Source organism: Topomyia yanbarensis, chromosome 3 (assembly GCF_030247195.1).
Source record: "Topomyia yanbarensis strain Yona2022 chromosome 3, ASM3024719v1, whole genome shotgun sequence".
Classification (NCBI taxonomy): Eukaryota; Metazoa; Arthropoda; class Insecta; order Diptera; family Culicidae; genus Topomyia; species Topomyia yanbarensis.
In genome coordinates this window covers 325627207-325638715 of record NC_080672.1, presented here as the reverse complement: position 1 = coordinate 325638715, position 11509 = coordinate 325627207, and the positions used below count along the sequence as shown (strand labels likewise).

The 11509-nt window shown below is 41.8% G+C and overlaps 1 protein-coding gene across 1 annotated transcript; it reads left to right on the top strand.

The window, feature by feature from the left end:
• The first annotated feature begins 6046 nt into the window (after nt 1–6046).
• On the top strand, nt 6047–10352 carry LOC131689033 (transcriptional repressor CTCF-like). The gene is made up of 5 exons (XM_058973772.1): nt 6047–6247; nt 7834–8827; nt 8893–9684; nt 9748–9872; nt 9934–10352. Exons 2-5 carry the CDS (start codon nt 7861–7863, stop codon nt 9985–9987), a joined length of 1938 nt encoding a protein of 645 aa, XP_058829755.1. The 5' UTR covers nt 6047–6247; nt 7834–7860; the 3' UTR covers nt 9988–10352.
• Nucleotides 10353–11509: the final 1157 nt, after the last annotated feature.

The following is an 11509-nucleotide window of genomic DNA, read 5'->3' as shown; positions in this document are numbered from 1 at the left end:
GGGAGAATCCGCATGCACTTTTGACATGCCCAACGTACAAACTTCGCGCGGATAAACTAAAGCGATCCGCCAAAGATCGCTCCAGACGCTCTTACGCAGAAATGCTTAAAAGAGCTGTTCCACTTATCTCCGAAAACCCATTCGCTCTCTTGCCAACTGACGATAACGCCTCTAACGACCCTTGCGAGGGGCATTCTTTGGCTCCGCTTGGAAACTCTAGGAAAAGACCTAATCAAAACTCACCTGAACTTCCTCGTAAGGGTCCTAGGTTGTCCCAAACAAGGGTACAAAATAAAAATAATTCATCAACTGGAAGGGCTGGTACAAATCCGAAGATAATACCTCCTGGTTTTGGGAAATTGAGATACAACCAGGAGTTCCCAGCACTCCCCGGGGCACCAAAAATCCCAAGTGCTCCAATTTTACAGTCAGAAACTCAACCTAAAACGGGATTCCTTAAATTTTCTGACATTGTGGACTGGATATTCACAGCTTTCAACATTACCGATCCTATGAAAAGCTTGCTGGTTGCTATTCTACCAACAGTAAGAACATTTTTAAAACAGTTGACTGAACAATGGCCCCTCCTTACAGCGATCGTATCCTTCGATGGCTAACTTATTAGACGGAATCAGGGATCTGATCACTGTTTTACAGTGGAACTGCAGAAGTATTATCCCCAAAATTGATTCATTAAAACACTTGCTAAATTACAATCATTGTGATGCATTTTCCCTATGTGAAACATGGCTAACTTCTAATATAAACCTCAACTTCCACGATTTTAACATTATCCGCTTGGATCGAGAAGACTCATATGGGGGGGTACTTTTAGGGATCAAAAAGTGCTACTCCTTCAATCGAATCAACCTCCCTTCGACGCCAGGCATTGAAGTTGTCGCTTGTCAAACAACAATCAAAGGCAAAGATCTTTGCATTGCTTCTATTTACATTCCTCCTAGGGCCATGATGGGATATCGAAGATTCTCCAACGTGATTGAACACCTTCCCTCGCCCCGCCTGCTTCTTGGAGACTTTAACTCTCACGGTACGGGGTGGGGCTGTCTATACGACGATAATCGATCTTCGACAATTCAAGACCTTTGTGACAACTTCAATATGACAATTCTGAACACAGGGGAAATGACACGAATTCCTAGACCACCTGCGCAAGCAAGTGCACTGGACATATCTTTATGCTCGACATCACTACGGTTAGATTGCAAGTGGAAGGTAATATCTGATCCCCACGGTAGTGACCACTTACCAATTGTAATTGCAATCACCACTGGTTCAAGACCATCGACACCAATCAATGTTCCCTATGACCTCACACGAAACATTGATTGGAAGAGCTACGCTGCTGAGATATCCAAAACTATCGATTCAACACAGATACTTCCCCCGGAGGAAGAATATAAGTTTTTGTCCAACTCGATTCTCGATAGCGCGATTCAAACTCAGACGAAACGAGTACCCGACGTGAACACCCAAAAACGTTCTCCCAACCCGTGGTGGGACAAAGAGTGCTCAGACGTGTACGCGGAGAAAGCTGCCGCGTATAAAACCTTCCGGAACGACGGTTCAGTTGCTAGTTATCGAGTATACGCGATATTAGAAAAGCGAATGAAAAATTTAATGAAAGCTAAGAAACGCAGTTACTGGCGCCGGTTTGTCGACGGGTTAACAAGAGAAACATCGATGAGCACTCTTTGGGGCACGGCCCGACGTATGCGAAACCGAAACAGCACTAACGAGAGCGTGGAATATTCAAACCGTTGGATATTCGATTTCGCCAAGAAGGTTTGTCCGGATTCCGCCCCGGCACAGAAAATCTACCGCGCCGCGTCGCCTTACAATACCGCGAACGAAACACCGTTTACGATGGTGGAGTTCTCACTTGCTCTCTTATCATGTAACAATAAAGCCCCGGGGCCAGATAGAATTAAATTCAACTTATTGAAGAATCTGCCAGACTCTGCCAAAAGACGCTTGTTGAATTTATTTAATAGGTTTCTTGAGGGTAACATTGTCCCACATGACTGGAGACAGGTGAGGGTCATCGTCATCCAAAAACCAGGAAAACCAGCCTCCGACCACAATTCGTATCGTCCGATTGCAATGCTGTCCTGTATTCGGAAGTTGTTCGAGAAAATGATCCTGTTTCGGCTAGACAATTGGGTCGAAACAAATGGCTTACTGTCAGATACACAATTTGGCTTCCGCAAAGGCAAAGGGACGAACGATTGCCTAGCGTTGCTCTCAACAGAAATTCAAATGGCATATGCTAACAAAGAGCAGATGGCATCAGTATTCTTGGATATTAAGGGGGCTTTCGATTCAGTTTCGATCAACATTCTTTATGAGAAGTTGCACCAGCATGGTCTTTCGCCAATTTTAAATAACTTTTTGCTAAACCTGTTGTCTGAAAAACAAATGCATTTCTCGCATGGCGATTTATCGACATCACGATTTAGCTACATGGGCCTTCCCCAGGGCTCATGTCTAAGCCCTCTCCTCTACAATTTTTACGTGAATGACATTGACGAATGTCTTGTCAATTCCTGCACGCTAAGGCAGCTTGCAGATGACGGTGTGGTCTCTATTACAGGTCCTAAAGCCGTCGACTTGCAAGGACCACTGCAAGATACCTTGGACAATTTGTCTGCATGGGCTCTCCAACTGGGTATCGAGTTCTCCACGGAGAAAACTGAGCTAGTCGTATTTTCTAGAAAGCGTGAACCAGCGCAACTACAGCTTCAATTAATGGATCAAACTATTGCTCAGGCTTCAACATTCAAATATCTCGGGGTATGGTTCGACTCTAAAGGTACCTGGGGATGTCACATTAGGTATCTGAAACAGAAGTGCCAACAAAGGATCAACTTTTTCCGTACAATAACTGGAACATGGTGGGGTGCTCATCCAGGAGACCTAATCAGGTTGTACCAAACAACGATATTATCAGTGTTGGAGTACGGATGTTTCTGCTTTCGCTCCGCTGCGAACATACACTTCATCAAACTGGAGCGAATCCAGTATCGTTGCTTGCGTATTGCCTTGGGTTGCATGCACTCGACCCATACGATGAGTCTCGAAGTGCTGGCGGGCGTTCTTCCGCTGAAAAATCGATTCTGGGACCTCTCATATCGATTGCTCATTCGATGCGATATTCTGAACCCATTGGTGATTGCAAATTGCGAAAGGCTTGTCGAGCTTAATTCTCAGACCCGATTCATGTCCTTGTACTTCGATTACATGGCACAGAACATCAATTCATCTACATATAACGTCAACCGTGCTCATCTCTTAGATACTTCTGATCCAACTGTATTTTTCGATACATCCATGAAGGAAGAGATTTATGGAATTCCGGATCATATTCGCCCACAAGTGGTCCCAAATATTTTCTATAACAAATACCATCAAGTCGACTGCGCCAAAATGTTCTACACTGACGGATCAATTCTCGACGGGTCCACAGGCTTCGGTATTTTCAACGAAAATCTTGCTGCCTCATTCAAACTCAATGATCCTGCTTCAATTTACGTCGCAGAATTAGCTGCCATTCAGTATACTCTCGGGATCATTGACACCCTGCCCTCAGACCATTACTTCATCGTTTCGGATAGTCTCAGCTCCATTGAGGCCATCCGTGCGGCGAAGCCTGGAAAGCACTCACCGTATTTCCTGGGGAAAATACGGGAATATCTGAGTGCTTTATCTGAAAAATCTTACCAGATTACCTTGGTTTGGGTCCCGTCACATTGTTCTATTGCGGGCAATGAGAAGGCGGACTCTTTAGCCAAGGTGGGCGCATTAGAAGGCGACACTTACGAAAGACCAATTTGCTTCAACGAATTTTTCAGTATCTCTCGTCAGAGGACGCTCGATAGTTGGCAAACCTCATGGAGCAATGGGCATCTGGGACGGTGGCTACATTCCATTATCCCGAAGGTATCAACGAATGCTTGGTTTAAGGGGTTGGATGTGAACCGGGACTTTATTCGTACGATGTCAAGGATCATGTCCAACCATTACTCGTTTGACGCGCATCTCCGTCGTATAGGGCTTGCTGAAAATAATCATTGTGTTTGTGAGAACGGCTATCACGACATCGAGCATGTTGTTTGGCTGTGCGCAGAGTACTGTGTTGCCAGGTCCCAACTAATAGATTCCCTTCGGGCCCGAGGTAGATCACCCTATGTGCCAGTCCGGGACGTCCTGGCAAGCCGTGACCACCCCTATATTTTTCTTATCTATATCTTTTTGAAAACCATTGATGTCCAAGTTTAATACATTTTACCCTCTCTCATTCACAGTAGAATCTCACCAACCTATCCCTGTATCTACAATATGGCATTGCTTCACGAGTCTTCGGTGCACACTCTTCTTGATAACCGTCTATCCAGAACATCATGACATACCGCACATGCAGACGATATAGAGTGCCAATAATTATCCGAAATATCGACCCTCACCTCGCCCCTGCGATTACAGGCTGGAAACTACAACACTACAACAAAGTGTGCATATCCGCCACAATGATCAATCAGCAAACGACGATGTCAATTACACAATATGTATCCCACTTCCTACCTTTTTCCTTTACTTACATAAGAGGGGAGCAAGCCGCCCCTAAATACGGCTTTCCCTTCCCCCACTAACATGTGACATGTAATATAAAAAAAATGAATTATCGGCCTCGTTAAGCTACAGCATTTGGGCCTAAATAAACGTATTTTTAAGATAAAAAAAAAAAGTTGTGAACTTGAATAATAAAGAAAAGTAAAATCAATGCTCGATAAATTTTAACGGCCACGATCACATTCATTCGAAACTGCCTAATTTCGATGTTAAGTAACATTGAAGAATTTCAAAACGTAAAACTGTTCATCTTCTCATAAAATAATTTTGGCGGTTAATCCTCCTAGAAGTAATTATAGAGAATTTACTCTTCAAGCAAATTTGGGACGAGACTTAACGTCTCCAGCAAAGTTTTCGAAAATGCTATTTGAGTTTTTTTTCGAACATTTATCCCACTTTAAAAGATCGCAATCTTTGCCTTCATTGACATATTATACAAGAAAATAATCTATAGAGGATTGAAAACTGTTTCATGTTGATTCTTCTTGTTTGTAGACTGGAATGACATCTTTACTTATGTTTCTGAATTTTAAATAATTTATCAAACTCATACTAAATTTTAGAATTTTTCGAAAAAATTACGATTTTCATCAACCCCCCCCCCCAAATTTCTGGCTACGCCAATGGTCTGCTTTGTTAATAGGAGTCGATTAGTGGTTTTGTCGGTTGGTGTAAAATCTAATTAGAAAAAAATAACAGATGGTGAATTACCGCTAGTTTAATGAATTTTCTGTCCGGAACAGTCCGGAATATAAGTGTCAAACAAATAGAAGCTTTACGAAAATGAAAAAGATAAAACAAATAGTACAACTGCCGGTCATCCTAATTATGGGTTCTGTATCTACTCATGAATTACGCATTTTATTTATGCTCTGAACAATAACGACCTATTTTTTCACTTAAGTAAAAAAATTCGCTGAAAACTGGTTATCGGTTAACTGGCAATCAGCAGAATGCAAGCTGGTTTTCAGTGAAAATTGCTAAAAAGCTATAGTGAAGAAATTGGCCCTAAAATATGGCAACTTCCGCACTCAATCTGTCCACATAATAACAAATTATTACTTTGGTTGGTGAATGAATTTATGGTCGATCTGAATTTACGACACTCTGTTCGGTGTGTAACTTTTGTCTGCTTGGACGACCGCTATCAAATCGAACACGATTCGGTTTCAACATTATCATGCATATCTAGGAATTGTATACGCCCATTTAAAATCTTACCCTTGTTTCACTTTTCAACGTTCCTAGCCCCGCGGACCAAAAATATGACGCTTATAAAGCGAGGCAAAAGAGGGCATCGTTTCTCATGTCAATTGATGACATAGCCGCGCCATCCATCAACGGCCAGCTGCCTGCGATATATATAGTTCGCCGTCGCCCTCTTTCGTGTACATTTCGGTTCTCGTTTCCACCATCATCGTCTCTATCTCTTTCTGTCTCACACACTGTATTATTATGTATAGCTTGTAGTTTGCGATTCTGACCACAGCGCAGCAGTTTCGGTCGAACCGTGCTAGGTGAAACTAACGCCCTCAAGGAGCAAACGGAAAAAGTGAAGTGCGCTGCTGATGAACACTTTTTAGCTAGGCTAGTGAAACAAGTAAGATATTTTCTTTTCTCAAACGATTTAGTTATTTAATGCATTCACAAATTTGCATGCTTTTCGTGGTTTATATAGTACTGTTTAGAAAACGGAACTGTTTTCCAAAGTGGAAGTAGGTTCTTTGTGTTTACGAGCAAATTATTGCTCCGGCAGAATAAGAAGCTGTGGTGACGCCATGTTCGTTTTACAAGATGGCATCACAGCGCTCATGGTGAGAAAAACTAGAAATCTGGTGCCATTTTCCGAGTGGCTCCCTCTTGCCTTGATGAAATATCATTAAAGTGGTAAACAATCGGAAGGATATATTCCAGGTTTGAATCGTGTTTTTTACAAGATTGTCGAATTTTACGTTTTAGGTGTTTCAAAACAAATTCAATCTGGCGAACGTTTCGCCATATATCATTGCTTTGAAAAGAGATCGATTAGCCTGCTGCCGGTTTGATGCGCTGCATACAAACAACACGGACATTAATGCGTCAATTGACGTTTATCATTGCCGTTGAAATTTTAGGGTGATAGGACTATTTCCATCTTATCCCAAGCGAGCTGGATTAGTTCTTGTTTTTCATTTCGAAATGAAATGTAAGGCTACGTTACAAATTAAGAGCTCGCACTTAAAAAAAGAAATTATGTAGGTAATGGTGTTTTACATGGTGCTACACCGATAGTGCAAAAAAGATACAGGTTACACTAAAGTTTGAATGCTTATCACCGACTACAAGTGTGAAAAACAAAAATGATATTACTTCGTGGTATAAAACTTGCGAATCATAGTGTAAGCTTTTCAAATAACCTTTTAGGCAAAAATAAAGCTTGAAACTTTAGATGAAATTTATTTAAAATTGTGGCTCACGTCTCCGTGTTTGTTGGATGTAGGGTATACACAATATTTCCACGTTATCTATTTGATACCTTTGGCTAGAACAGCATTTGCCATCCTTGTTAAAAGTATTGGTTCAATTGTAGGCTTAAAATTAGGGATCAATGCATTCAATAATTAGTATAAGGCCAAGAATTTTGCTCGTGTACGGTGTACTTTTATCTTAAGGTTGGACAGAGAATGCGCAAAATTCGCAAACGAAAAAAGCAGTTTTTTTCCACACCGTATGTCAGATCTTCATAAAAATCAATCAGCGTATGTAGAATGTTGTTACAGTACTGCTGATTGATTCTTATGAAGATCTGACATACGGTGTGGAAAAAAACTGCTTTTTTCGTTTGCGAATTTTACTCTGTCCAACCTTAAAATAAAATGACAGTAGTTAAGACCACAATGGCCAAACACATTATGGGCCCACTGACAGTTAGAATGTGCTGTTGCACTAATCAAACGCAATACGGCACCAATATAGTAGGTATCTCACGCATCACCAAGTCGTGTCACATGGATTTGTTTCTGTCAACAGCGGTTCGTCCTTAACAGTATGATTACGATCTTAGCTTTGTAATCATTTCGATATAACACATACATGTAATGATCTTATGAGTAATTGATTAAAGTATTTAGTCTTGACCGAATGCAATTTCCACAGTAAATCAAAAAATTTATTAAACGGAGCTAATCTAATTTGTTTTTTTTTCAGGAGCTTCAATTTTCCTAATTTATTGAAATGGATGTCAAGGTGAAAACAGAAGGGACCGAAATCCAGTCGTATCTGGAATCGTTCAACAAAGAGATCGACGAAGGCGAAAAAGACGGAAATCCAGTAGAAGAGGACGATGAACAAGAAGACGATGATGAGGATGGCGGGTGCTACTTTGTGGATCAGAGTGGTAATTACTATTACCAGGCAAGTAAGGACTCGGAACCGGTTCTCACGACGGCGCCACCCGATGCAGAAATAGAAGAAGAAGAAGAGGACGCAACTACGGTTACAATAGAATCTACCAAAGTAGAGCCCAAAACAGAGGATGTAAGTTATGTTCTTATCATGCAACCAACCGATGGTAAGGATGAAGATGAAACAGGCGCTGTGGATGAAGAGGAAAATGTGTATGATTTCGATGATGCAGAGTTTGGTACAGCAGAACAGAAACCTAATGTCAGCAAAGGTAAAACCCAAAGTTCCAAAGGTGTGACGCACATGTGCAACTATTGTAATTATACGACTAACAAGCGTTTTCTGTTGGCACGTCACATGAAATCTCATTCGGAGGATCGTCCTCACAAATGTTCAGTTTGCGAGCGTGGCTTCAAAACACTTGCTTCACTGCAAAACCATGTCAATACACACACTGGCACGAAACCGCACCACTGTAAGCATTGCGAAAGCAGTTTCACTACTTCCGGTGAGCTGGTACGCCATGTGCGTTATCGTCATACTCACGAGAAACCACATAAATGTCCCGAATGTGACTACGCAAGCGTTGAGTTGAGCAAACTAAAGCGTCATATTCGATGCCATACGGGCGAGCGTCCGTACCAGTGTCCTCATTGCACCTATGCTTCACCGGATACGTTTAAACTGAAGCGGCATCTACGTATTCACACCGGGGAGAAACCGTACGAGTGTGATGTTTGTCATGCTCGGTTCACTCAATCGAACTCGTTAAAAGCCCACAAGATGATCCATCAAGGTAAGAGCAACAATAACAACAAAATAAACTGGAACAATCAATTTTGTAACATTTAATTTCTTCAGTTGGCGACAAACCGGTATATCATTGCGAACTATGTCCAACAACGTGCGGTCGTAAAACGGATCTGCGCATCCATGTGCAGAAGCTTCACACTCCACTTGACAAACCGATGCGTTGTCGGCGCTGCAACAACGTCTACCAAGATCGCTATTCGTATAAAATGCACACCAAAACTCACGAAGGCGAAAAATGCTATAAGTGTGATCTTTGCCCATACGCTTCGATTTCAGCACGACACCTCGAGTCGCATTTGCTAGTTCATACGGACCAAAAACCGTTCCAGTGTGAGATGTGTGAGCAGTCGTTCCGACAGAAGCAGCTGCTTAGGCGCCATGTCAACTTGTACCACAATCCGGATTACATCATTCCGGCACCGAAGGCTAAAACCCACAAGTGTCCGACATGTCCACGATCTTTCCGCCATAAAGGTAATTTGATTCGGCACATGGCTATGCACGATCCGGATTCGTTGGCCCGAGAGGAACAGCAAGCGCTTAAAGAAGGTCGCCAGAAGCGGGTACGTATACGTCTTGAGCAAGGTGATGAAGGCGAGGAAACTGACGAGAATGATCAGGATATGATGACCGTCGAGGGTGATGACGGGCAGTACGTAGTTCTAGAGGTCATACAGCTGCAGGATGATGAGGAACAGAAACCTACGACAAAAAAGAGCAAAACGGCAAAGAATGTGGTAAAAGAGGAGGAAGAAGAGGAAGAAACGGAAGAAGAAACAGAGGAAAGTGAGCAGGAAATGGATTTGCCAGAAAACAACGAAGAGTTTATTTTTAGCGAAAGTAAGTCTAGAGTTCGACGGTTTTTAACATACTTCTAATGTCATCTATATCCCCCTATTATAGCCGACGTGCTGATGTCCTCTTTGCCACCACCAGCGAAGAAGGCAAGGTACACCGCTCTTAACAGTACCACTGCTAGCCGAGGGGTTGCCATCGAAAAAGATATGTCGAACTGTTTTGGATTTGATGTAAGTTACTCATCTAGAATTTCGTCCTCTAAACTATTTAATTCATTCTTGTAAATTATAGGAAGAAGAAGATGACAGCTCAGACGGCAAAGCAACAATCACCATATTAAGCTAAGCATTAACGATTAACATCAACCTAACTGGCATGTTTTAGTTTTTCAAGTCGCAACCACGAGTAAATTGAAAGTGGCATGAACGACAATAGCACGAATGAGTATAAGTTAACATTTGTGCCATTGTTGAAAAACAATCTGGACAGAAGAATAGTACGGTATAATAATTACTCCGGGCTTACATATGTCCGATCATACTTAAAAAATATCGAAAAGGAGCATTCATTGTAGATAGAGTTGCTAGAAATTTTACACAATGTGTGTATAGCATTCGACGTATGTTTATAAAAATTTAGTTGATCTAGTCTTAAATTATCATTTTAAGCTGTTGTAAAGTGTTCACAATAAAGTGGATGATCTGAATTAATTTTTCGACTTATAATTCTGTTTTCAATGAACCTAACATAAAATATAGGCCTTATTCTCAGTTTCGCCTTGAAAATTTCCTTCTAAGCGACGTGTCTTTTTCTGCATTGCAATGCATGCTAACATTTACGACACCTAGTGTGTAGAAGAAAATTTTCTTTTAGTCACTAGGTGGGGTGGCTGTGAGGGTAGGGCCCCCAGCGCCTTTTTTAAGGACTGTGATTTGCTTGTTGTTATCAAATGGATGTCGAATTCGATCGGCCCAGGCTCGAGTAAAACTTACGGCGTTTTTGACAGTGCACTACATGTACAGTCGGTGCTACACTCATTCAAGCTTGGGTGTAATCAGTCTATTTATTTTTTGCACTACACCGGTGTAGCGCCAGGAAAAAAACAAAAATGCTATTAATCTCGTAATGTAATATCTTAGATACGTTTATTTAGGCCCAAATGCGGTAGCTTAACGAGGCCGATAATTCATTTTTTTTAATTTCATGGCACATGCTAGTGGGGGAAGGGAAAGCCGTATTTAGGGGCGGCTTGCTCCCCTTTTATGTTAGTAAAGGAAAAAGGAAGTGGGATACATATTGTGTAATTGACATTGTCGTTTGTTGGTTGATCATTGTGGCGGATATGCACACTTTGTTGTAGTGGTTTCCAGCCTGTAATCGCAGAGATGATATTTCGGATAATTATTGGCATTGACATCGTATGAATAAAGTCCCGGTTCACATCCAATCCCTTAAACCAAGCATTCGTTGATACCTTCGGGATAATGGAATGTAGCCACCGTCCCAGATGCCCCATTGCTCCATGAAGTTTGTCAACTATCGAGCGTCCTCTGACGAGAGATACTGAAAAATTAATTGAAGCAAATTGGTTTTTCGTAAGTGTCGCCTTCTAATACGCCCACCTTGGCTAAAGAGTCCGCCTTCATTGCCCGCAATAGAACAATGTAACGAGACCCAAACCAAGGTAATCTGGTAAGATTTCTTAGATAAAGTACTCAGATATCACCGTATTTTTCCCAGGAAATACGGTGAGTGCTTTCCAGGCTTCGCCGCACGGATAGCCTCAATGGAGCTGAGACTGTTCGAAACGATGAAGTAATGGTCTGAGGCCAGGGTGTCAATAATCCCGAGATTATACTGAATGGCA